The sequence below is a fragment of the Scardinius erythrophthalmus genome (assembly GCF_964197995.2).
Source record: "Scardinius erythrophthalmus genome assembly, chromosome: 17".
NCBI lineage: Eukaryota > Metazoa > Chordata > Actinopteri > Cypriniformes > Leuciscidae > Scardinius > Scardinius erythrophthalmus.
Window position 1 is genome coordinate 11416305 of NC_138237.1, and position 27488 is coordinate 11443792.

The 27488-nt window shown below is 36.0% G+C and overlaps 2 protein-coding genes across 4 annotated transcripts; one reads left to right on the top strand and one right to left on the bottom strand.

Moving 5' to 3' along the window:
• Positions 1-165: 165 nt before the first annotated feature.
• Positions 166-15638, top strand: agxt2 (alanine--glyoxylate aminotransferase 2). Of its 2 annotated transcripts, none has more exons than XM_081390198.1 (14): positions 166-380; positions 1564-1652; positions 1763-1953; positions 2170-2293; positions 4191-4285; positions 4435-4528; positions 6793-6886; positions 7825-7925; positions 8575-8667; positions 9848-9980; positions 11076-11164; positions 11911-12060; positions 13943-14041; positions 14302-15638. In XM_081390198.1, the coding sequence occupies exons 1-14, from the start codon at positions 281-283 to the stop codon at positions 14401-14403; spliced, it is 1554 nt and encodes a 517-aa protein (XP_081246324.1). In that variant the 5' UTR covers positions 166-280; the 3' UTR covers positions 14404-15638. The 2 variants fall into 2 exon arrangements, with proteins under 2 accessions (XP_081246324.1, XP_081246325.1); XM_081390199.1 differs by lacking the exon at positions 166-380 and adding an exon at positions 502-560.
• On the bottom strand, positions 14421-27392 carry dnajc21 (DnaJ heat shock protein family (Hsp40) member C21). Of its 2 annotated transcripts, XM_081390196.1 has the most exons (12): positions 26988-27365; positions 26707-26800; positions 23321-23444; positions 22517-22645; positions 20283-20587; positions 19335-19507; positions 18862-18955; positions 17916-18080; positions 17563-17611; positions 17309-17472; positions 17112-17196; positions 14421-16263 (listed from the first exon to the last, which is right to left on the bottom strand). In XM_081390196.1, exons 1-12 carry the CDS (start codon positions 27082-27084, stop codon positions 16108-16110), a joined length of 1635 nt encoding a protein of 544 aa, XP_081246322.1. In that variant the 5' UTR covers positions 27085-27365; the 3' UTR covers positions 14421-16107. The 2 variants fall into 2 exon arrangements, with proteins under 2 accessions (XP_081246322.1, XP_081246323.1); XM_081390197.1 differs by lacking the exon at positions 17112-17196 and having other exon boundaries at positions 15647-16263; positions 26988-27392.
• Between the last annotated feature and the right edge of the window lie 96 nt (positions 27393-27488).

Consider the following 27488-nt stretch of genomic DNA (forward strand, 5'->3'; position numbering starts at 1 on the left):
CGTGGATACAACCTGATAAGACTGAACAAACTAGATTTGACATAGGCCTACTTTTAGCCATATTAAAAGTAACAATATAAAATCCAAACGAACAGCCCTTCTCTGTGAGTGTGAAGGGACGGACGACACTTCTCAATGAAAGGCCTCGAGACAGACTTTACCCCCACACGTCATTGGTTGAGCCCGACCCTCCCCGAGCACTCTTTGGGGAAGAATTCACCGCTTGTCGACACTTACATTTTAGATTCGTTGCAGAAGAATTGTTCTGAAAACAGTTATAATGCATAAAGTTTGTTCTCGGCTGCACGGCCCGTCTGTGTTGGGGAAAACGGATTCGTGGAAATCAGTGAACGTTTGTGTGGAATTCCACAAAGAAGGCGGTAAGAATGCAGTGTTTTTGTCTCCACATTTAAAGTGACCGGAACATTCGTGTAAAGTTTTGCATAACTGTGTTGCGTATTTATACTCCGACCATAACGGTCCTGTCATAACAAAAAAGGACGAATAACTCTGCGTTTGCTCTGATTTGGTTCTGGATCTATCAACAGTGCATCCGGAAAGTATTTACAGCACTTCATTTTGTTAGGCTATGTTAAAGTATTATTCCAAAAATGTATTACATTTATTATTTTCCTCAAAATTCTACAAACAATAACCCAAAATGACAACATGAAAGAACTTTATTTGAAATCTTTGCAAATTTATATATAAAAAAACAATCTGTACAAGTACAGCCTTTGCTCAATACTTTGTTGAAGCACCTTTGGCACCAATTACAGCCTCAAGTCTTTTTGAGTATGATGCTAAAAGCTTGGCACACCTATTTTTTGGGCAGTTTCTCCCATTCTTCTTTGCAGAACCTTTCACGCTCCATCAGGTTAGATGGGGAGCGTCAGTGCACAGACATTTTCAGATCTCTCCAGAGATGTTCAATCATATTCAAGTCTGGGCTCTGGGTGGGCCACGCATTCACAGAGTTCACATCCACTCCTTTGTTATCCTGGCTGTGTGCTTAGGGTCGCTGTACTATTGGAAGAAGAACCGTCGCCCCAGTCTGAGGTCCAGAGCGCTCTGGAGCAGGTTTCAAACTTGGTTCCAAACTTCTTCCATTTACAGATGATGGAGGCCACTGTGCTTATTGGGACCTTCAATGCTGCAGAAACTTTTCTGTATCTTTCCCCAGATCTGTGCCTCGATACAATCCTGTCTCGGAGGTCTACAGACATTTCCTTGGACTTCATGGCTTGGTTTGTGCTCTGACATGCACTGTTAACTGTGATACCTTATATAGACAGGTGTGTGCCTTTCCAAATCATGTCAAATCAAGAAACATCTCAAGGTTGATCACTGAAAACAGGATGCACCTGAGCTCAATTTTGAGTGTCATGGCAAAGGCTGTGAATACTTATGTACATGTGTTTTTTCCCGTTTTTTATTTTTAATAAATTTGCAAAGACTTCAAACAAACTTCTTTCACGTTGACAGACAGACAGACAGACAGACAGACAGACAGATAGAACTGTCCCTATGCATTTCTAAGCACTAAAGTGTACCTCTCCCCAGGTGTGCTATGTCAAAAATCAGCAGTGAAACACACACCACCTGTCCTCCCCCAGATTCCCCCATGTGACTATAAACCTGAGCCATATCAGGTAAGAAGTTAATGTCTGGGGGCATTCATAATAATTCACATGGAGAAATCAAATCATCAAATACACAGAGAAATCAGTTTATCTTTAAGCATGAATGAATTCTCCTATAGGGCATGTCTAAAGGCCGTTTACTAGAGATTAGGAAACACATCTGCAACCCCATGACCATGAAGGTCACATATTACAAGAAGCCAGTCTTCATAAACCAGGGTTACATGCAGTGGCTGTGGGATGTGGATGGAAGACGCTATCTGGACTTGTTTGCGGGGGTGGCCACCGTCAGTGTAGGACACTGTAACCCGTAAGGTTCAATTTGTTGCCATGCAACATCTTTATTTGTTTATTTCATGATTGTGCATTATAGTTTGCTTGAAATTAAATAAATGACTGCAATTAGATTAATATTTGTGTACTTGTTTCTGCATGTTATTGCCCTGAGCTTTTACATGGGCTTAGTTTTTGTTTATGAAGTGGTGTTAGTTCTAAAATCGAATCAGAAGTTTGAATGTGGTTGCAGGAAAGTGACACAGGCAGCCGAGAAACAGTTAAGGCGTCTATGGCACACAACACCCATCTACGTGTACCCACAAATGCAGGAGTATGCAGAGAAACTTGCCTCCCTTTTGCCAGACCCGCTGAAGGTATGTTTTCATTGCTGGAAGTGGAAGGTTGAGCACAGCCGGATTTCAAACTGGGGTCCGGGTTGTTTTGTCTTAGGAAATGTACTAAAAATATAATATACTGTAAATGAAATAAAATTGAATGATTGATATATAAAAAAATAAAACCATAAGCAAAATGTTATTATTAATCAATAAATAACAATAAAACAAATCAAAGGATCACATCCTTATATAATAAAGAAATGATAAATATACAGAAATTGATGCTATTACATTTCATTGTGCTTTCTAATGTTGGAAATTAGATTAATTATTTTTATTGAAGATACAAAAAAATAGGGAAATTGATACAAATTAAATATTGTCCAAATTATGTTATATATATTTAAAAAAAAATACAGTATCCACCTTATTTTGCAACGTGAAAGTAAGCTATTTTTTGGATACTTTTGATTCATTAGCCGCTGTAGGTAAATACGAAGAAAATAGCACAATGCAGTAAATGGTAAACCGTTTGTGCTACACATCAGTGTGTTTACAATTACAACAATACATTTAAAGGAATAGTTCACCCAAAAATTAAAAGTCTGTCATCATTTACTCACCCTCATGTTGCTTCAAATCCATAAGACCTTTGTTCATCTTCAGAACACAAATGAAGATATTTTAGATGAAATCTGAGAGCTTTCTGACCCCCCTATAGACATAACCACTTTCAAGGCCCAGAAAGGTAGTAAAGACATCTTTAAAATAGTCGCATACGTGCGATGCTGACGCAGGAGCCGGTCAATACCGAGCCGGCGTTCTGACGTAGAACCCGGAAGCGCTGCACTGTTTATACATGAACAGCGTCAGAGACTGACATGGAAGAGAGGAAATTGTTTGCTTTTTGCACACAAAAAGTTTTCTCGTCACTTCGTAACATTAAGGTTGAACCACTGTAGTCACATGTACTATTTTAATGATGTCTTTACTACCTTTCTGGCCTGAAAGTGGTAATAACGTTGCAGTCTATGGGGGGTCAGAAACTCGGATTTAATCAAAAATATCTTCATTTGTGTTCTGAAGATGAATGAAGGTCTTGGAACGACATGAGGGTGAGTAATTAATGACAAAATTTTCATTTTTGGGTGAATTATCCCTTTAAATAATATGGTAAGAAATGCCAGTTTGTGATATCAAGCTGCATAAACAGTTTTAAACAGCTAAAAATAACTGGAAGCGAATGACACCAGAAGCTCTAACGTTAAAAATAATGTGGATGAAATGGGTCTTTAAACATGCCAATATATAGCTGCCTTTATATCATAGGAAAGGGGCTTTTTTTTAAATAAAAAAAGAAAGAAAAATAAATTAATACTTTTATTCAGCTAGGATGCATTAAAATAATCAAACGTGACAGTAAATACATTTATAATGTCACAAATGATTTATATTTTAAATAAATGCTGTTCATTTTTTTATTAATCAAAGAACCATGAAAAAATGTATCACGGTTTCCACAAAAATATTAAGCAGCACAACTGTTTACAACATTGATAATAATAAGAAACCAGCATATTAGAATTATTGGAATGATTTCTGAAGGATCATGTGACACTGAAGACTGGAGTAACGATGCTGAAAATTCAGCTTTGCATCACAGGAATAAATTACATTTTAAAATACATTCAAATAGAAAACACTTATTTTAAATTATAATAATTTCACAGTATAACAGTTTTTACTGTATTTTAGATTAAAATAAATGCAGCCTTGGTGAACAGAAGAGACTAATTTCAAAACTATTAGAATAACTACCTACGGACACAAAACTTTTAAATGATAAATGTATGCATGCAGAAAATGTTTTAAATGTTTTAAAATACTTTACATATATTTCCCTTTGTAATATTGTGATGGTCTTTTTTTCTAGGTTGTGTATTTTACCAACAGTGGCTCGGAGGCGAATGACCTTGCAGTGCTAATGGCCCGACTTCACACAGGAAATTTTGACGTCATCACTCTCAGGTGATTGAACTTATTTGCCAATAAATCTTTCCAATATCTGAACAAATGGAAGACGAGTTCTTGGGCAATCTGTTGGTGTCAGTTCAAGTGTCAGCCCTGTTCAACCATAGATACAGTAATCACTGCATCATTTGTGTTTGTGTGCGCAGGGGTTCTTATCATGGTGGCAGTCCACAAGCGACAGGTCTGACGTCCAACGCAGATTACAAATATCCCATCCCCTCTTCTCTGGGCTGCCATAATGTACATCTCACACCCACACATCTCTCCTTCTGTCAGCTACCTGCTTTATAATGTGATATTCCTCGGTATCAAGTCCACAAACCAAATTATAAGAGGAAACATCAGAAGTTATTTTGGTGTATGTGTTTAATGCAAAAGTAACAGAATTACTGTCAGAACTCATGAGGTTTGAATAACAACCCAGTACATAAGATGATATCTGTGGAAGCTTGTTTCCGCCTTGGAATAAAACAAATACAGAAGGTAATTGCAAGTTTTTAATCTCACAATTTGACATATTTATTTTTCGCAAATGCGAGTTATAAAGTCCGAATTGCAATCTAAATATAAATTTGCAATTCTGAGAAATATAGCTGCAATTCTAAGAAATAAAGTCAGAATTGCAAAACATAAACTTGAAATGTAATTATAACATTTCTCTCGCAATTGTAAGTTATTATCTCACAATTCAAACTTTATAACTCACAACTGAATTCTGAGAAATTGATATTTATGGAAACCTGTTTCCACAGAATAAAAAAAATACAAAAAGTAAATATGACTTTTGTGTTGAAAAGTCAGAATTGTGATAAAAAAAAAAAATTCCTTTTGTATTTTTGTTTCCGTGGCGGAAACAAGCTTGCATAATTATCTGACCCATACATAATATTAATATATTTTATTTCAGCCTTTTATTTAATGATTTAAAGGCAGGGTAGGTAGGATTTTCTAAAAAAAAAGAAACATTCCAAATTTGTTTAAACTGTCTTTATATACCAATACATAATTAAAATGTAAGTACTCTGAAAAAGAGAGTATAAAAATCGAGTGTCTGTAGACCTCTCACGACAGTTGTAAACACAGCTAATTATTTCCATTCACTCCACCCCCTCCCTTCTGAGCTCCTTCCAAAGCCACGCCCCCAAAACACATGAACGCGCGACGCCAAACGCTCAGGCTCAGCTGGAAGACGCATTTATTTACCTGAGACGAGTGGACAGGAAGGAGTGCAGTGCATGCAGTGACATCATGTCAGAATCACATGTAATAAAATACCTAACTTTACCACTATAAATATAAACAAATAAGATTTCTTTTAGTACTCACTATCGAGCTAGCATATCGATACTGGTAAAGTTTAAAATATATTTTGTTTGATTTGGTAACGAGCTATATTTAGGCTATAGGTAACAAGCTATATTTATAAGGCAAAGCTAAAAACAGGTTCATTGAACAGGTTCGTGCATTCATTGATACACGTTTTTCCATTACCATCAGTTAAACTGTGATGAAGGTGAATTTCGTGTAAGATTCATAACATATACGGTGTTTTGCGAGTTTCCATGAGGAAAACATTGTTGACTCTAATGAGGACTACACTCTGGAGACAAGTACCGCTTCGTCGGTTCGAGGACAGGTCTGGGGTCGAGGGCGAAGCAGAGGAGGTCGTTCAAGAGTGCGGGCAACCAGGGTCCGAGGAAGTAGTTTTTGCCTTGTTTGCCTTCGCTGACTGCATATGCAGGTGCTTTGAATTTTGAATGCTCTTTCTCTGCCATAATTTTACTCTTCGTAGGTTCCGCGTCTCTCTTGCACTCAAATCAAACGGGTGCGCGCGCATATGGGCAGATCTGGTAGCAACAGGGGTGGTAGCCATGGTTGCGAGAGTGAGTGACAGTCGCCCAAACCAATCAATTGTTTCGTCCCGAATGTAAATAATGAGCTGTGTTTATTGCAGATTAAAAGGTCTACAGTCACTCGATTTTTATACTCTCTTTTTCAGAGCACTTACATTTTAATTATGTATTGGTATATAAAGACAGTTTAAACAAATCTGAAAAAAAGTTTTTTATAAAAATCCGACCTACCCTACCTTTAAGTGCCATTGCAAAAAGAAAATAAAGGAAAAAAAGAACTCCAAACATTTTCTTAGAAAGTGCTTTTTCTTTTTTTTTTAAAGAATTAAAATATCTAAAAATCAGTTTATATATGAAGTTTTTCTTGAATTAAGTTTATTTTTCTTAGTAGCAAATAGTTTTTTTTTTCTTGGTTTAAGCATAACATTTAGTGAGGTTTATAATTTAATTTAAACAAGAAAAAAAATGTAAAGTCTGATTCTCAAGTAAAAAAAAGAAAAGAAAAAAAAGAAAAAATCTGAGAATATAGTGCATTTTCATATTTGAAAAGCAGGTTTTAAAACTGTATGTGTTTGAGTTGTGAGATCTGTCTTGCAAAACTTTGATACATTTTGTGAGTTTTATTTCCTATGTGGGTTGTGTTGATTGTAGACCATGTGTCCCGATGTGTTCAGCGGCCTCTGGGGAGGAAGCCACTGTAGAGACTCTCCAGTTCAAACCATCCGAGAATGCAGCTGCTCCCCAGGTACAAACTCACACAAATTAGCATAATGAGGACATATCATCGACTTCTACAGTTTTTATATAAAGCTAATAATATATTAGAAATCTACAGCCTAACCTTAACCCAAACGTAACAAATATATATACTATAAATATTGTCACACTTTAGATTAGGGTCCAATTCTCACTATTAACTATGACTTTTGCCTCAAACTCCTAATTACTGCTTATCAATAGTTAGTAAGGTAGTTGTTAAATTTAGGTAGGATTAAGGAATGTAGAATAAGGAATTAATATGTGCTTTAGAAGTACTAATAAACAGCCAATTTCCTAGTAATATCCATGCTAAGAAGCAGCAAGTTAATGGTTATATTAACCCTGAACTATAGTGTTACCATAAATATATATTTTTTCTTTATGTCTATGTTACTGAAAAAAACAAACAAAAAGTCCAGTGTTGTGACGTATTTCCCAGTGAAAAGGAATATTGAACAGAGGGCAGGGTTTTACTCTAGCGCTCCTCCTCTCCATCTCTGCTCATAACACACTAACGGTTTGAGGGGAGTGGTTAAGCGTTTCCCAACCCAAGCCGTCAAACCTACATCATCAGAGAAGGAACGCCATTCCACACCGGAAGTAACTTTTCAGACTTTGATTAAAGATTACGACGGCAAACAATTTTTTTCTGTGTATTAACTTGCACGGATTGATTTTTCACCACAAGACTAGTAATATGCGCTAACAAAGTAAATAGGGTCAATTTTGATTTCAGTTGGACTTTAAAACCACTCAGAACATCTTAGCAACACCCTGGCAACCACTCACAAGGCCTAGCACTGTTGCAGCAAGTTCTGCACAAGCACCACTCGCATTTTCATCAAATCTAGGTCTTATTCAATTGTTAGCACAAATGTCATGTATCATCATAGATTGCGAATCTCTGTTTCTGTCTGTCCTCAGGTCACTGTCAGGCGAATGATATGTATATCAATCAGCTCAAAGAGATGCTTGCTACAACTGTTTCCAATCGTATTGCTGCCTTCTTTGCAGAACCCATCCAGGTTTTATTACACCATACATTACACTGAATCTGTGTAAATGTAATTATATTAACAAACAAATGCTCTGAAAATATAAACTGCGTGTCCTAAAAGATCAGCACGGAAACTGCTGTAGTTTAATATACTTCAACTAACACAGTTCTTGTCCAGTTGCAAGTATTGAGTAATTTGCGTCGTTCACATGATAAGTGGCATTTTAGCTGACAAACAAGACCACATCCATTACCCAGCACTTTGCTAAAAGATGTAATAAATTAGTTAGTACAACATAAGTGCAAATAACTCGCATTTTCAAAGCAGGATGTCAGTATTTTGCTGTATTATGTATATTGTAGCACAGTCTAGTTAATGGAAGATTGCATTTAATGTTTTTAATTATATAAAATGATTCTGATCAGTAACTGCTTCCATTTTCATCCAAGTGTAATTAAATAAACAGGCCAGCAGCATCCATGGAAGTGAAGTCTGTCAATACTTTACATTCTGTCTGCATTTTTAGATTTATTGCATATTTTGCCAGCCCTGACTAAAATCAACAAATATGCGATATGTTAGTGTACTGTTGTAAAAACAAAATACCACTAACAAGCTCATTGTCCTCAAATATTAACATGTGACAAGTTATATCATGATTTTCATCTTTCTGCAGGGTGTTGGTGGGGCTGTTCAGTTTCCAAAAAACTACCTGAAAGACTCCTATCAGCTTGTTCGGGAGAAAGGAGGAATCTGTATAGCGGATGAGGTCTGAAGAATTTGCTAGTAAATCCTATTCTGTACATCAGTGAAGCCAAACGTGCATGGTTGGTGCTTCAGATAGTAGAGATGACTCAGAATTATCACTCTTATATTTTTTTAAAAACAAACCCTAGGCTGCATCTGAAATCGCATACTCCCCTACTATATAGTAGGCAGTAGGTCTGAATTCACAGTACTCATAAAACAGTAGGCAAAAGTCCTCAGATTACTTACTACTTCCGGCAAGATTCTGAAGTGTTCTTAAGATGGACACTTTACTATCCCATGAGGCCCTGGGAGAGGATTTGTGAATGGCTGTGAAGCAATGCAACTGTAGCTGGTAGTTCACATAATAATGACAACATGGCGAATGTAGTACGTCCGGATTACATTCATACTACACACATTTATACTGTATTGAATGAACAAGGACAACACCAGACAACACTGGTGTTTAAATGCACAAGATAACCAACGGCTTGAACAAGGAACAGGTGAAAGTGATTAGTAGCTAATGAGATTAAAGAGAGTAACTATGGAAACAAGCCAGGGACTAAGGAAACAAGGCTAACACAGGAAGTAAAACACAGAAACCATGAGAACAGGAATAACATATCAAAATAAGTGTCCTAACACACAAAAAAGGGAACACGAAATAGGAATCATAACACTTTGTTGTATATCATACAATTTGACAAAAGTTGTCCAGGTATTCCATGCTCACATAATTTGCATACTCTCCAGGCATGCATACTGAAAAAATATTACTATATTATTACTATGCAATTACCAAACAGCCCATTTCAACAGAAGAACGATGCAAAAACTGAGGTACGCAGAATAATTAATAAAAAAAAAATAATTGTACACAAAAACACTTCCAAAATTGAATCAATTGTTTTATTTTGTTTTATGCCTTTGTGATATGTAAATACTTGCTTGATTCCTGCACTGCAATAGTTTTTTGGTGTAAGATTTACTTTGAACAATTTTCACTGTAAATTGCTAGTAAATTTCACAAATAATAACAAAGAAATGGCAAGTGACAGTGAATTAAAAATTAAATGTTTAAGTATTTTCTTGAAAAACATACTCCACTAATCTTTGTACTTACAACTTTGAAAAATCACAATTACAGTGTGAAAAAAGTTATTTATTTTTTTTATTGGTACTTTTGGTTCTTTTAGGTCCAGACTGGCTTTGGCCGCACAGGGAGCCACTTTTGGGGTTTCCAAGGACATAATGTCATTCCAGACATGGTTACCATGGCAAAGGGCATTGCGAATGGCTTCCCGATGGGGGCTTTAGTCACCACAGAAGGTGAGGCTAGTGCCTATTACTGTTAAATCAGCCAAATTCTGATTAACTTATTGTGTGATTTGCTCATTTAAGCTGTCAGTGGGTTTTTAAAATGTATTCTGTTTTAGCAAGTTTGCATTCATAGTCTAATTGAACTGCCTTTAGACGTGGAGATACACACACACTGAGTCTTATTCTTCAAAGTTTAATGAGGGGCTATGCAGAAAAGGCAACGGTGAAACAGGAAGCAGCGCTATGAACCCAGTAGTCAGTTCGAATTTAAGTTCCCCGCGTGGCAGTCAATTAAAATATTATCTGAACAAAATGAACCACAAATTATAAATTAAATCTCTCTCATGTTGCATTAATAGGCTCAACGTTGTGTTCACCTCAACGCTTTGTGACATTAAAAATCTCTGGTTGAGTATTGCATATTGTAAAGCTCTGTGTTAAATGCTGGATATTCTTTTTTTTAAAGAAAGTTTTATTTGAAATAGCGCTCCTAATGTGGTACCACAGGTCCACATTCACCTCATTTACACATGTGGATCAAATAATGAGTTCAAATTCCTCATTAGTCCCACATACTTGAACATTGAAAGCAGGCTGGAGTGCCACTGCTCACTTTCCTAGTTTTTCATTCACTCTAATTGGTCCTCTGGCTCTCGCTGTTCGCTCTTCATCCTCTGAGAAGCTGAGAGAGAGAGAGAGAGAGAGAGAGAGAGAGAGAGAGAGAGAGAGAGAGAGAGAGAGAGAGAGAGAGAGAGAGAGAGAGAGAGAGAGAGAGAGAGAGAGAGAGAGAGAGAGAGAGAGAGAGAGAGAGAGAGAGAGAGAGAGAGAGAGAGAGAGAGAGAGAGAGAGAGAGAGAGAGAGAGAGAGAGAGAGAGAGAGAGAGAGAGAGAGAGAGAGAGAGAGAGAGAGAGAGAGAGAGAGAGAGAGAGAGAGAGAGAATTGTGTTAAGTCACATACACCCTGAAAAGTTTGAACGCATCTAAAAAATACATTTCTGACAACAAAATAAATAAAACCTAAAAACTTAAAGCATCTTGTCATGAGTGTGTTATGCATTGATTGTTGTTTTCAGCATTGATATAATGTGATTTGCGTATTTTGCAGAGATTGCCAGATCATTTGCGAAGGGAGTTCATTTCAACACATTCGGAGGAAACCCATTAGCCTGTGCGGTCGCCTCATCAGTGCTAGATGTAAGTACAGATCATTTGACTTTTTAGTTGTTAGTACTGTATACTGTTAGTTTTATTTATTTAGTTTTGGTGTCAGCAATTGTGATTACATAAAATGTCATTTTAAGTGTGATAAATTATAAACTAGAACAAAAATAAAATAAGAGATGTGGTATTATGGTAAATAATTATTATGGTATCTACATAGTTGTGAGTGAGTAAACAGTGCTAGGTATAGTAACTGAATACATGTAATCTGGATGACTGGATTACATAATCAGATTCCAAAAATGAAGTACTTGTAATTAGATTATATTTCATTTTAAAATGCTCGTATGAGAATACGGTTATCTTTTTTATTGATTACAATTGCATATCAATCAGACAAATTTATTGATTCTCTCTAATTCTTCATTTTATTTTCTTAAAAATGCCTACTGCACACTCAGAGGATATTGTTGAATATTGTTGAAAAGTTGAAAGCTAATAGATTACATTACCACCTACATTTTTTTTGTCATGTAATTTATAATCAGTAAGACTGATTAAGTAATCTACCTAGCACTGATTATAAACTACTACAATAATGTACATCATAAAATATCTGGTATCAGCAATAGTGAATACTTAAAATGTCATTTTAAATGAGATAATAAATAAACTAGAATAATAGTATAATGATGGATGGATGGAACTGCATTATTTGAAGTATTAAATGATCCATACTAGCTAATAAATTGAAATTGAAAGCTGTATGTTGCTTTCAGACAATAAAAGAAGACAAGATGCAGGAGAACAGTGCTGATGTGGGGACATACCTTCTGACCGAACTGGCCAAACTCCGGGACAAGTACGAGATCATCGGCGACGTGAGGGGAAAAGGTCTTCAAATCGGGGTGGAGATGGTCAAAGACAAGGTGAACGAATGAAAGTTACATGCATTCAATCTGTCTGCTTCACATACATCCAATAAAAGATTATCTACAATAATATGTGTACTTATGACCTGCAGTATATGATTGGGATTAATAATTTGTAAGAATACAAACCATTTATTATTATCTTTATATGATATCATATCTTTATATGTTACCCTATCTTAAAAAGAATGAATGAAGCGAGTCTATACATGTATTTGTTATAGAAACTAGCCTACATTTCTGCCCAATTTCACCAAGTATCTGTAGGTACAAACTCCCCATCTTACGAAAACAGCATGGAGTACATATTTGTCAGCTGAAGGATCTTTAGTAAAGACATTTCGTTCCACCTGAACTCATGCCTTGAATACACAAAGACATCTGGCGGTACACGTGTCCCACTGTGTACAGCTTTAATGATGGAAACTGCCTCTCATCTGATGCTGTAACCTCACTTTTACCTTTCAGGTATAAGTGCATTAAGCACAAACTACTGCAGCTTTTCTTCTAAAAGGAGCTCAGAATAAAATTCATGAAGAGACAAATGCAGATGCAATAGTATCCACATAAAAAACAACACGCTTCAGCTTTAAATGTCTTAAACCCTCTTGTTTTGTGAATGTCAATCCCAATGACACCTCAGGCTTTTGCTCGCTTCAGAAATCAATGTGAAAATCCTTAAGCTTTGTGATTGTGCATTCACTTCATTAAACTTTATTTGCAGAGCAATCATGGTTTCTTGACCTTGAGGTACGAGAAGAGTCGAATGTAGGAGTTACTTTAGCTCCAGATGGAATAGTTAATGATTCAGAGTGTTTGTTGTGAGTGTATGTCATTTTCCTCACAGGGAATGAGCAACAAAACTTGTTAGTCATTAACTACAGCAGATAGCAATGAGACAGCATGTTTGAACATTCCCAGAAATACACTCCGCTCTCTGCCGGAGTTAAAAACACCCAGCGAACCTCTCTTACCTATGGCTATTTACTGGAAACTGTTTGAGGATGTGTCTAGAAAGATAATACAGACACACAAAGTACGCTTCAGTGACATTTCAGCAGATTTCCGTGCTATTAAAATGGAAACTCACTGAGTGGAAGAAGTGCTTAAAAAAGAACATTCACTCACTTTCTTGTTTTTCTAAAACCTATTTGACTTTCTTTCATTAAACATGAAAGGAGATATTTTGCTGAAAGTCAAAGCTGCTGTTTTCCATTTAATGAAAGTGGAAGGGGACTTTAGCCAAGCTCAAAAAAGCACTGTAATATTGTTTCATTTCACTTTCTGTGTCTGTGTGTGTGTGTAAAACAGAGCAAAGATTAAAGCTTGGCAGTTCTTTATCACTTTAATTATAATTACTTAAAGGGATACTCCACTCTAAAATGAAAATTCTGTCATAATTTACTCACCCACATGTTGTTTCAAACCTGTATGAATTTCTTTCTTCTGCTGAACAGAAAGGAAGATATTTAGAAGAATGTCAGTAACCAGACAGTTTTTGGTACCATTGACTTTCATAGTATATTTTTTTCCTACTATGGAAGTCAATGGTACCAAAAACTGTCTGGTTACTGACATTCTTCTAAATATCTTCCTTTCTGTTCAGCAGAAGAAAGAAATTAATACAGGTTTGAAACAACATGAGGGTGAGTACAGTATATGATGACAATTTTCATTTTAGAGTGGAGTATCCCTTTAATTTCATTTTTCCAAACATTTCCTTTAAGTACCAACAAAAGAAAGTCACATAAGTTTGGAATGACATAAGGGTGATTAAATTCAATTACATTTTCTAACCAAAAACATGTTTAATCAAGCAGCATACTTGAAATCGCTCTCTTAAAACCCACTTTGACATTTCTCTCAAACCCATGTCTAGGTCACCAGAGACCCGCTCCCTCGAGAGGCCATGGCTGAGATCTTCGAGGACACTAAAGACATGGGCGTGCTGATTGGAAAAGGGGGACTGTACGGACAGGTAGGCGAGGTGACAGGGTCTATATGTAAAGTGATTCGTGCAGAGATGGAACATGAATGCATGAGGTGTATAGCTGGGGAATGTTGTGCAATGGAAAAGGTATTCCAGGGATTCGCTTCGGTCCTGTAGTGGCATGGTCGCTCAATACCTCAGGAATCCTGCTTGTCTGAACTTATAGAAATAGTCACAGTAAGCAATGAATGTACACTTAAGGGAACAGTTCACCCCAAAAAGAAAATTATTTTTCTTTCCACCCCCAGACTTTCAGGATCAAGCCTCCCATGTGCATAACTAAAGACGACGCAGACTTCTTCCTCGCTGTATTCAACCAGGCAGTGCTCAACTACATGGAGAGAAGATAAGACATGCAGAGCATGATGAAGACACATTGACTTACATTTTATCTGGAAAATTTCACATTACAGAACAGGTCTGGGCAGTTAATCTAAAGACCACTAAAGGCAACTAGCACATTTTTCACACCTTGCGTCAAGAACGGTTCTTATCAGTTACTGATTTGTGTATACTATACTTCAGAAACATAGCATTTTCATCATAAGCTCTTATAAGCACGTATTCACTATAAGGTACTTATAAGCACTTGACTGACCATCTAACACCAGATCTTTTTAGAAGTTTCAAAAACTGGGACCAGTTCTACTCTCAAATCTTTTTGGAGACGTGGAGAAAAACATGAATAATTCTAGTCATCTTACCTTCATGTAATAAAGTAATTTAACAATTATTAAAATTATTTCATTATATATTTGACACTATTATCTCAGAATTATCTTCTAACAATACACCATGATATACCCGGTGTAACAGGTTTGTGTTGTTTTACAGGTACAGATACATCTTACCAAGTTTATATTGATTTTATACTGTCAGAATAGAAAGATTTCCTTATGCAACAAACTCATAATCTGGTACAAAGTACCTTTCCAATAAGGGAATTGTTTTCAGGGCTGAAAAAAGTGAAAAGTATCTAACAAATGATGATTTCTTGCAATGCTAAATAAAGACTAAAGCACATTTGTAGACTTAAAAAAAAGATTGAGATTTCTACAAATGCCTGTAGCTTTTTACATATACATCAACTGCAGGGTTGTGTCTAAAACGACACTGTTGTGAATACATAAAACATGTTTGGAGATTTATGATGGGATTAAATTCAAATCAGAGCCAGTTCAAGTGACATTCATAGCTTATACCATTAAGGCAAGCATAGTCATAAATAAATCTGTGTTGTCTCTTAATACGTTATATGAAGAGAAGGATATTTTTGTCCTGCAAAGACAGCAACTGTTTATTAAACAAGCATCCAGTGTTTTTTTTCTAGTTCTTTTTGCGATCCTTTTCTGGAAATCCTCTGGTATTGTTTTGCATAACACTAAGCCTTTTTATACTGCAGCTGACCCGTTACACACGTGGTACATGAAACATATGTGAATGTTTAGCTTTTACCTCTTTACAATCTTAAACCCAATGGTCTTATTACTAATAATAACATTGTTGTGAGATTTTGCAGTTCATAGCGCATTTCTCCAAACAGAAGTTCCACCTTCCAAAACATTTCCAATAAAATGAAAATGTCAAAAACATCCATGTTCAAAACATCCAGTGGAGTTTTATTCCTCACGTTGCATTTTACAGTTTACCACTTTGGAATGGTCACTTTGAAAATGCAACTAAATGTGACATAAAACGTGCCATCATAATTACTAAAACAAACGAATTTTAGAAAACAAATTTCCTAAAAAAAACGACATATGCACAGTCTACTCAATAGAAGTCTCATTCTCCTACGGAACCGCTCTGACGCACCAGATTATGCATCAATTATGGTAGGAATAAATGGCAGTTCTAGGGAAATCTTTTGGCATACGGTGCATTACAAAAGAAATGTCAGCCCACAGGGCACAAATTCATTCTCATAGGGACAAAAAGACACGCAGGCCCATAAACGCACTCCCTGATGGTTGCACAACTGCATGCCATCAAAAGAGGTTTTCTTGGACAAGCGTACAGTCAGAGGGGCTTCAGTCTTTCAGTTTGCCTCTCGGTTATCTGTTCTTCCTGGTGTCCTTCTTTTTCTTGCACGTTTGTGCAGCGTTACTAGACACGGCAGTGGCGTGGCCTGTGGTCTTCAGGTGATCGAAAAGTTTATTCCTGGTGGCAAATTCATACTGACAGGTCACACAGCGCAGGTTCACTTCCTTCTATAAGGAGCAGAAAAAACATTGAGAAAAGGTTACATTAAGCTTTACTGTCACCAATTGTTGACAGACATTTCTGAGAGCGATAATTAACTCATTTGGGGGGGGGGGATATAAATTGAATTACGATTTTTCTGATAAAAACTGAGATTAAAATGTAATTAAAAAAAAATCTGCTGTGCTTGTTTGTAGGGCTGCACAATTTAGCCAACATGTTGTGATTATATATCAATATGGCATAATAATAATAATTATTATTATTATTACTATTAGTAGTAGTAGTAGTAGTATTTTATAGCCATGTTGATATATACTACTAAATAAAAATATAAAAATATAAGAATTACCAAAAAACAAAACAAAAGAAAAATTACTGTAATATTTCCCTGTATAATAAAAAAAATCCAAGAAATAATAATAATAATAAAAAAATTGTAAAACAAATGTAAAATTAAAATACAAATTTTTATGGGTCTTAATTTCCTCATTAAACCATCAACTTTTATTTTGATGGAAAACTACAGGGAGTCTTTCAAGCTTTTCTTTTGATTGATAAGCACTTCTTCATTACAAGCATGGGAAGAATAATTATTTCATTTATACTAGTTTATTTATTTATTTCAACAGTGTGTAGAACTACTTTATTACACCAATCAGAATGAGAATAAACAAAGCTGTCATATGCATACATTTTATTCAATTATAGATGATTATAGAAAATCGTGTTATAATAAGTCATATGAAGTTGTATATGACTGGATGATGATTATAAAACAGCTGTAATGCCATAGAGTGGCTGCTTGCTCACATGTACACACACATACACATGCTAACGTAAGTACAGTACACACCTCTTGAGGAACTTCTACACTGCCATGTGGTTTGCTGTTCTTTTTAGAGTCTTTTCCACCTTTCTTCCCTTTTGACTTTTCAGAGCTGTATAATGTGACATTAAGAGTTAATCTCAGTTCATATCAATATACAGAGGACTTTATAACAACATAACATTTTAAACCGGTGGATAGTTAAACAGGCATGTGAGAGGCACCTTTTTTGGTTTGCGGGTTCACATCCCTCTGGTTTTAGATTCTCATCTGGGCCCTCAGAGGGGACTGGGGCATCCTCGTTGCTGCCCGAATCAGGTGCAGGTGGGGGACGCTCTTCTGTGGACCGTTGGACTGGACTGTCCATCTCGGGGTCTTCTGGGAGGTTCTACAGAACAACCGTATTAGAAAATTTTTATTTTACTGGATCAAGTCTAGCCAATTCAAATACCTCTGAGGTTAGATTTCAGTGACTTACAGTTACGGTTTTCTGCTGCCGTTTCTTTTTCTTCTGCCTTTTAGACAATCTGTAATCAAATGAACCAATCAGTGGACAGGAACAGCCAATAATGCCACCAGATGCCTCGTTTAAGTACACAAACTTATAGATGTTCTACAAACTCCTTTATTTATTACATAACTAGTAAAGAAAATGTCATGACATTATGCATGATCTATCCTATTGATTTTAACATTAATATTATTAATAATCTTTTTACATTAGCATGTGACAAAGTAGACGCTTATAAATCAGGCATATATTGTGAAATACTATAATAGCAAAACAAACAAATTATATTCGAAGAGCAGATCTCTAGAGCTATGGTTTACTTTTGTCTTGGTGTGCCACCAAGTTCATCACTATCATCATCGTCGTCCTCTTCCTCCTCTCTCTCCACAGAGTTCTGACTCAGCGACTTGTCTTCCTTCTCCAGCTGTTGCCGTAGCAATGCCACCATCTCTCTGTGTTTTTTGGACTTCTCATGGTTTTTCATGCTGATATGAGAGAAACAGATTATACTGCTAAATGATATGCATGTAATGTAAATTAGTTCAAAACATGCTGTTTGTTTGTGATTGTTAAATGAATTAATAAAACATGTAGGCTTAAGTAGAAAAACAACACCTAAGAAAAAAATTCTAAATCATTAAATGTCTACATTAATGTTAGTGTTGCGTCCATCTACACTACCATTCAAAGGTTTGATTTTTTTATTTATTAAATTGATCACAAGTTACAGTATGAAATGAATGCTACAAAATATTTCTATTTAAAGCATTTCTAATGAAATGCTGTTCAGTTGAACTTTCTATTTATCAAAAAAAAAAAAATGTATCATGGTTTCAACTGTTTTCAACATTGGTAATAATAATAAAAAATATTACCCGAGCACCAAATCAGCATATTAGAATGATTTCTGAAAGATCATGTGACACTGAAGACTGAAGTAATGATGCATCACATCAGCTTTGCATCACAGGAATAAATTACACTTTAAAATACATTAAAATAGAAAACAGTTATTTTTAATTCTAATAATATCTCACAATATTGCAGTTTCTACTGCAATTTTGATCTAATAAATGCAACCTTGGTCAGCAGAAGAGATTTAAAAAAACAACTGTAGAATGGTAGTGTATTTTTTTTTACTTCATAAAAGTAAACCAACTACAGACCTGAACTAAAAAATTACATAACGTTTATTAATTTGTGAAGTGGCCGACTTAAAAATATGAGGGGTGCTGTGCACGTGTTCACTCTGCTCCGTTCACTCACGCTTTATCGGATTTGAAAGATTTGTCACAGGCAGGGCAATACAGGTCATCATAATAGTCGTCCATTTCCGCGGCACCATCTGCCTGCACCGCATCTGACAAAGGTCAAGCAGCTGTTAGATACGTTCCGTCCATTACTCACCAATGTTTTACAGTATGATTAAGGTATTTTTCATGACTTGGTGACGCTCTGTGCATCATTGCATTATGTATGAATCACAGATTCTGACTTGTCCTGTCTATTTATATAGTGACATCTACAAATATTTGGACACTGATATCACACTTAAAAGTCACGGCATAGATTTAAAATACAGTTTTATACAAATACAAAAAAAATGTTTTGGGTGTTGCGGGACTGATACTTTGTTCAGTGTCAAAATAATGAGCATTGAATCTTTGACTGGTCCCTGAACCTGTTACCTCCTGTACCCAGAATCCACTCAAGTATACGTGTACGTCATCAGAACTCACCTCCCCCATCTACGTTTGCCCTCTCCTGCCCGTTTTCCACCTCCTCCTCCTCGTCCTCTTCACTCTCTGATACGTCACCAAACTCTAGACCGTACTCTGCTTCCATCTGCTGCAGTTCTTTCTCCAGCTCTGACATGGCGGCCCAACTCTGTTCCTTATAGCCTTCCGCCAGCCTAATGGCACATAAATCAGCACATTAGAATGATTCTGAAAGATCATGTGACACTAAAGACTGGAGTAATGATGCTGAAAATTCAGCTTTGCCATCACAGGAATAAATTACTGTTAATTTATTCCTGTTACTGTAGAAACTAACAACTTTCACGCACATTTGATTGATAGATAAACCGCGCACTCTTAACAGGTAAATATACAGAAACTGAATAATCCAACACTTTACAATCTTCGCTGCATAAATGATATATAGATTAATCCTTATTAAAGCTATAAAAGTGATTTTTCACTGAGTCATTTTCTTTTTGTCGTTTGTTCTTTGATCAACATTAATGACAAAGACACCATCAGGTTTATTAGGCTGCTGTCACTTTAAGACCTGACATACAAGTTTGCATACAAAATGTTTTAAAATAAGTTATATTTTACTTACATAAAATATAACTTTAAACTAAATCAGCTAAAATTAAGTGGACAATATATATATATATATATATATATATATATATATATATATATATATATATATGAAAGATCATGTGACACTAAAGACTGGAGTAATGGCTGATCAAATAAATGCAGCTTTGGTGAACTTTTTTATTTTTTAATGCAAAAGCTCTGATATTTCAAGGTTTTACATGACTGTGGGGCTGTATCTATATAGCTATCCATATAAAGCTAAATATCTCTCCCAGTTGACACATTTTTACCGTTGCATGGACAAAATATGCCACCATATCACCCAGCCCCCTAAAATGGGCTAATCTCACTCACTTGGCCTGGTCGAGCTTCTGTTTTCTCCTCAGCTCTTCAGCTTTCTTGGCCTTCTCCGCATTCTGCTCTTCCACCAGTTTCTTATGGGCCTGAACGCGCTTGTCACGTTTTCGGACAAAGGCCACCAGTGACCGCACCAGCTCGCTGTGCTCTTTCCTGGCCTTGTCCCTGGTTTTCTTGTTCTCTTTCTCCATGGCTCTCTTCTCCCAACGGTTGGAGGCCTGTCGCGTGTCGTATTCCTCCTTCCACGCAAAGTTTTTGCGCGTACAGAAGCTCTGCCAGTAGCCGTAGAATAAATGCACCACCTGAGAGCACCAGGGAGACAAAATTTAGAGAAAAACCAGAGCCAAATGTGAAGAGAACCTAATACTATACAACTTTCTGGATAAACTTCCTGGATGCTTCACCCTTTTAACAAAAATATGAAGAGGCTTGTACAGTCATCCTCATTTCATCTGCTTCTTGCAGGCCTCCACTAATGACAAATGACTCCCAAACCTCCATTAGGTAAAGTGCAGATACGGGCCACACTGAGAAAGGGAAATGGTTTAGATCACTTAAGAGCCTTTAGGTCTAACTGGAGTGGGTGAACTTTATTGTTCAGACCCTGGAGAAAATATTCTCGACTACTAAAGGAGATGCTGGATAGCTTGAACCAAATGTGAAGTCTTCAGTCAAGATTTTCCCCCTCTTTTATCGAACAATCTGAAATGTATTTTTAGATACAAAATACTGCCATCCTACTGTTACCTGTACTAGCTTATTTGGACAAGTATTTAGATGGGAATGCTTTCGTGTTCCATTTATCTAAGTTAATAATCCACAGTCTCATTTGGCTGAAAGGTCTAAAATGCACTAGACCCCCTGAAGAACTCTGATGCTATGTTTGGGCATTCAAGTGTTGTCATGGTACAATCTATACATATCTCTCGAACAAACCATCTCAAAATCATCTTTTTTAAACAATTCATCAAAAAGAAACGTCTCTCAATTTCGTCTCAAGGTTTGTTCAGTTTTCTAACGATTCTGGTTCTGATTCCAATTCTTTAAAGCTTCCATAAACAATTTTATGAGTACTTGAAGAAGTTTGTGTCTTCAGACTGATTCAAACTGATAACAGAATCATTTTTGAACGATTCACTAAAAAGAGCCAGCTCAAAAGAGTCAGAATCATGTACAGTACCATTTAAAAGTTTGGGGTTGGTCAGATTTTTTAATAATTTTTAAAAGATGTCTCTTCTGTTCACAAAGGCTGAATTGTATTAGATCAAAAATACAGTAAAAACAGTAACATTGTGAAATATTATTTCAATACAAAATAAATGTTTTCCATTTTAATACATTTCAAAGTGTAATTTATTCCAGTGATGCAAAGTGCCTTAAGTGTCACATGATACTTCAGAAATCATACTGATATGCTGCTCAAGAAACATTTTTTTTATTATTATAAATGTTGAAATAGTTTTTTCTGCATAATATTTTTGTGAAAACCATTATAGTTGTTTTTTTTCAGGATTCTTTGATGAACAAAGTTAGAAATCCAATAGAAATCTTTTTGTAACTTTATAAATGTCTTTACTGTCTTTTGACCCCAAACTTTTCAACAGAAGTATGAGTCATTTAATTTGCAAATCACACTACACTGGTGACACTGTTTTTGATGTAGTGTGTAACCGGCGAGTTAATCGCAATAGATAGTTATTTTGTCTATTTATTATTTTTGCATGATGTTGCAACTTCCAATCATCAAATTTAATTCAGATTCAGAATGCAAGATCCAAACTCCAAAAACAATCTGCTTTGTATCTGTAGATTATTAGAGTGCAGGAAACACTATTAAAGTATTTGAGCGTGCTGTTCCATCTGCACTGCTGAGGCTAAGAACCGAATGGAAACTAGTAGTTTCAAGTATATATACTTTTTTCAAAGACACTAAGAACTACTCATCTGAAACGATGAACAGCTCATTTCTGGAAGGACATTTTGATAAAAGCAAACCAGCTAAAGGCCAGCTTTGACCACAGATGCAAGACGACCCTCTGTTAAAGGTCTGCAGAAGTTTCTACTCATTCTGCAATGAATCATGGGGTGGATAAACAGCTGTCCTCGTTACCATATTTCTCTCTGACCAACAACTTGCTGCTCAAACCATAATAATCTCATGCCTCCCACCCAAAATTTGTCAGGACATAACTGAGTAAAAGCTGTAATAATGTGTGCTAGTGTCTACATACAGTGTCATAGTCACTCTGAGAGTCTCCAAATGAGGGAAACTCATCCTCCTCGTCTTCTTCATCTTTACTGTGCTCCATCTCCTCCTTTACAATAGACTCAAACAGGTTCCTGTATACAGTGTAAAAGCCCTACAGAGACAAAATAAAAACACATAACATCAATTTCGACAATTAATAATCTGAATCACTCCAAACTGAAAGCAAGACTTGGATTGCAGTGCATTTTCAACATGAACTTCTACTGCCCTCCAGTGGTACATGATGGTGTCCACTTTACAAATTGCAAATGTTAAGCAGTATATTAACTGGTTTAGGTTTTTTTCCTTTAATATCAATGGCAGACATATGTATGGAAGCTTGTTTCCCCCACATTTTTCCTATTTTTCCAATTCAGACATTTTAACTTGCATTGCCAGTTTATAGTTCACAAGGCAGAATTGCAAAATATACATTTGCAATTGCGAGAAAAAAATGTCAGAATTGTGAGTTTTCTAGATAAGCTCGAAATTGCGGATAAAAAACGTCAGAATTGAGATGTAAACTTGCAATTGCGCGTCATAAAGTCTGATTTGAAAGAATAGAGTTCGAGCACAATCGCAAGAGCACAATCGCAAGAAAAAGGTCAGAATTGTGAGATAAACAATTTATACTTTTTCATTCTGTGGTGGAAACAAGCTTCCATACATATGTGCTATACATTGAAAATGTTGCATTGTCCATTTATCTATTTTTAATGAAAAAAAGGATGAACGGACACCTAGGTATGCGGTTATTGACCAACTAAAAATACATTTTAATATTCACCTGTTCGTCATCTCCATATCCCGAGTAACAGGTGACAGTGAAGAACTGCACCAGATCAATGCTGTCGTCCTGGTACTCTCCGCTGACTCCCCCTTTCAGCAGCGCCTCTCGGTGGTTATCATACCTTAAAACAAAAGTAACAGCCATATTAACAATTCAATATTAATAGATGTATAATGAAGACTGTTCATTTCAACCAGCCATTTTAGTATGCTAACGGACAAAAACTGATTAGTATTACTGGTAATTAGTCCCACATACTATAGCGATAACGTGTCAGAAAACAACAGTAGTTTTTATTGATATAAGTTATAACAACAACTATGTAATGAATTACTGTTGCCATATATTTGCAATACTTTTGCAATAAAAGCTGGAATTTATAAAGAAATAATGGCTATAAATTCAGCAATGGCATACGCTGCAAGTATATATATTTTTAAAATGTATATTCAATATATTTGTTTTTCATATTATATTACTGATTTGTTTGCAATTTTGAGCCCAGTTCACAGTTTTGACAAATCCTCATTTCTGTTAGGCAGATAGCCCATGTAGATAAGCAGAATTTGCAACAATAACATTAGATACTTCTCCCTGTCATTCCAAGCCCATATGCTGTTATTTTTTCCATAGAACACAAAAGGAGAATTTTGAAGAAGCTCTTTTGTATACAACAGCAGCAGCCGGTTCTGTCAAAAAGCTCCACAAAAGTAGTCCATCCATACCACCATATGTACAATAGCCATTTAAAAATTCACCTTTTTGTGTTCAATGGAAAAAACACAGTGGTTTGGAACAACATGAGGATGAGAATTTAAGAATGTTATGTTAACATTGGTGTGAACTACTCCTCTAACCCTTTAACTAGCGCCACAAGCTGAAAATGACATACTCGAAATGAAAGAGCTGCAGCTTGAAGAACGCTTTGGTCTTTTAAAAAGACTATGTGAGAATTTCTTGTCAAAGAGTCAGAATTTATAGTTGTTAGTTACGTGTTGTTGTGGACCCCTGGGGGGCAAACCAGCCATAGAACTGCAGCAGAAATCTGTCAGTTATCCATCTCAAAAACAAAAATATGTGAACAAGATGCAAGTTTTATGTAGTTGTGATCCATATACAGCACCTGCTGCAGTATTTCAACCACTCAAAACAGCAGACCGTTCCAAACGCTTAACGTGAAAAACACTTTGTGTGGGCTGCACCAATAAGGATTGAATTAAGCAAAGTTTAATGCTAATCAAGAATTTGTTGATCTGGGTTTTATTTTAAATCGAGTTTTGTTACACCTCTTAATTAACAAATCAGGGATTACATTCAAACCTGTGATTAAAACCTTCATCTGCGATTAATTTTCTCCGCCACGATGGACTCCCCAGTTGAACAGCAACAACATTAATATCCCATTTCCTTTTTTATTGAGCAGCAGAATCTCTCTCTCTCTCAATAGTAGCTCTTACCGATAAAGGGAAATAAAATTGTAAAATGCCAACTGTCTTTAAAAACTGCTACGTAGAAAGACCGTTTTAAAGGAATTAAAGGCTGATCAAGCGCCTTACTTTACACTAAAATAGTGATATTAAAAGATCAAATTCAGTTTACACCTTTTTGATGATGCATACTCTATACAGGCGAGCAAATGAGCCCACAATATGAACGCAACATATTTTCTTTATAATGGTTTTCGATAAAAAAAATTAAAAAAACGCTTAACGAGAAAACGTGTTGCATTTATAGTCTGTGTTGATCTGCTTGCCTGGACAAAGTATGCATCGTCAATAAGGCCAGGTGTATATTGAATTTGGTCTTTCAATATTACTGTACATTAGTACTTACTAAAAACCTGTCAAAATGACTGGCGGGCAGTGAAGGAAATCCTTGTTTTTCCCTCCAGGTGGATGTTCCTATAAGGGTGTGACGTCACGTGAAAACTATTAATTACTCAGGATCAGTTTAAGAGAAGCTCAAATAGACTAAAAACATTTTTGTATGAAATCCTTACGACGTGAAGTTTGTGCACACACATTAGGATCAGTGAGTTGTATGTGCACAGAAAACACACACACACATAGTGATATTAAGACTAACAAAGATGACACCAACTTGTACCAAGTTCTGGTTGAAGTTTGAGAGAGAAACAACAGAAGAAAACCAAGTCTAAAAGTATTTCACACGGCTGAGTGGCGAAGGTCGAACTGCTCAAAGTCAATAACTGAATACGAGAGAGTTTGTGGCTTTGAAGCTAAACACACACTGGAATGAATTACTCACTGAAAACTGGACATTTTCTCACCATCTGATTCTGTGCACACCATGTTTCTTGTACAAGGAAGTTCTAATATTTACCAAACTGATACTGGTTAAGATCCCCATACAGGATAGAATCAACAACTCTCACCATGGGGGAGGGAATGGATTCCAACAGCTGGATTTATTCATTTACTTGTTTTTAGTTTTCACAAACATGACTTGCAAATTCTCAGTCCCTGACACTATGTGGCACTACAATAAGGCAATTTGCATTTTGCATCATAACCCTGGAGCCTAAGAATTTTTATCTCGCAATTCTGATTTTTTTTTTTCACACAAGGGAGTTTTAACCCTTGTTGTGCAGCATTTTGTTTGTCAAAAAAATAAAAGGAATTTTCATTTTTTATTTGCTTACATTTTAACAGAATAAAAAAATGGTCAAAGTTCCATGCCTTCATTTGATTACCACAGTTTTTGATCATCAATTTGTATTAGGCTAAATCAAAAATCCAGAACAAATAAAATACAGAATTTCTAAATAAAAATAAATAAATAAATCATAGGGCCCTATTATTGTAAGAAAAAAAAATGTTATAAACTATTAGGCAGTAAAAGTTTAATGAAGGCATATAATGCTTTTTGATAGGTTGGAATCCTTAAAATTAAAGAGGAAAACACAGAATTTGGGAAAAATTAAATGTAGGCTATTTCATAGGGCCCTAAAATTTTAGTTTTGTTACATTTTTAACTGTATAGGTTTCATGGTTTCAATTGATTATACATGATTTTTTATTACTAACATATAATTTAACCATTAAATCTGAGTCCAGAAAGAAAAAAAGGAACTAGGGAAAAAAAGAAATCACAGGGCCCTAATTTGGTGAACATACCAAACCCAAACTAAAATGCATGTTTGAGCTGTTTTAACTGAAAGCAACTTGCAGTGACACATCTTAAAATGTCAGTGCCATTGTTTTGTCTCAAGATTCACACCAGTAATGTTTTTTCCTAAGGCACATTTATAAAAGCTACTTAAATGTCCTAGTTGAACTAAGGCCTAATCCTGGCTTAATCTAAGCCCTGTCTGTGAAACACAGTGGTGTTGTTTTTTTCACAGGGTTTGTTGTAGGTCTTACCAGGCTCTCTCCTGTGGATCACTCAGAACATCATATGCAGCCTGGATCAGTTTGAACTGCTCTGCAGCCTCATCTGCGTTATCCAAGTTCTTGTCTAGAATCAGAATAAAGAATATGATACATTATTAAACTGACGTAAGTCCTATAATTAACAGCACTTGACTTGACAGATCATCGCTGAGGAATTGTTAGAGAACACGTGCAAATACGAGACGACACCAACAGCCTCATAATAAAATGGGACAATTATGGAATAGATTAACTTAGATGAAATCAAATACCTGGGTGCCATTTCAAGGCTAATTTCCTATAAGACTTTTTCAGTTCGTCGTCCGACGCGTCTTTTTTAACGCCCAGCACCTCATAGTGACACTTCATCCCGACTCGGACTTGAGGGAGATCTAACACAAACTGTAAAGGCTATCCTTTGAAGACCACTGTCATTAACTAAAGCACACACGAAATGTCATCAATGTGCCCACGTGGGTCACAAATTAAAACTATAACAGCGCTAACCTAATAACACACTAAATATAATAAAAACGAGATATTAATACAAACGATAAACGAGCTTATTCCTCAATTTCTTCGACAGTTGACATATTTACACTCGACAGAAAAATCACACGAAGCCGGTGTCGTGTGTGGATATGCGGCGCATGCAATTTACGTCACACGCGAGGAGTGCTGCTATTGGCTGAGAGTTGGCCGTTACTTTTTTTATAGATTCTGTTTTTTAGTTATTTATTTGTGTTTGCATTGACAAAATACAGCAAGGATAC

Bases quoted from the DNA above. Each gene is read 5' to 3' on its own strand.
- agxt2 (XM_081390198.1), top strand. From the start codon at position 281: ATGCATAAAGTTTGTTCTCGGCTGCACGGCCCGTCTGTGTTGGGGAAA. The intron at 8,668-9,847 runs GTCTGAAGAATT...TGGTTCTTTTAG, and splicing joins GAATCTGTATAGCGGATGAG to GTCCAGACTGGCTTTGGCCG. The intron at 11,165-11,910 runs GTAAGTACAGAT...TGTTGCTTTCAG, and splicing joins TCGCCTCATCAGTGCTAGAT to ACAATAAAAGAAGACAAGAT.
- dnajc21 (XM_081390196.1), bottom strand. From the start codon at position 27,084: ATGAAGTGTCACTATGAGGTGCTGGGCGTTAAAAAAGACGCGTCGGAC. The intron at 18,956-19,334 runs GTGAGTTCTGAT...GACCTTTGTCAG, and splicing joins GGCAAACGTAGATGGGGGAG to ATGCGGTGCAGGCAGATGGT. The intron at 17,612-17,915 runs GTAAACCATAGC...ATTTGATTACAG, and splicing joins GGTGGCACACCAAGACAAAA to ATTGTCTAAAAGGCAGAAGA.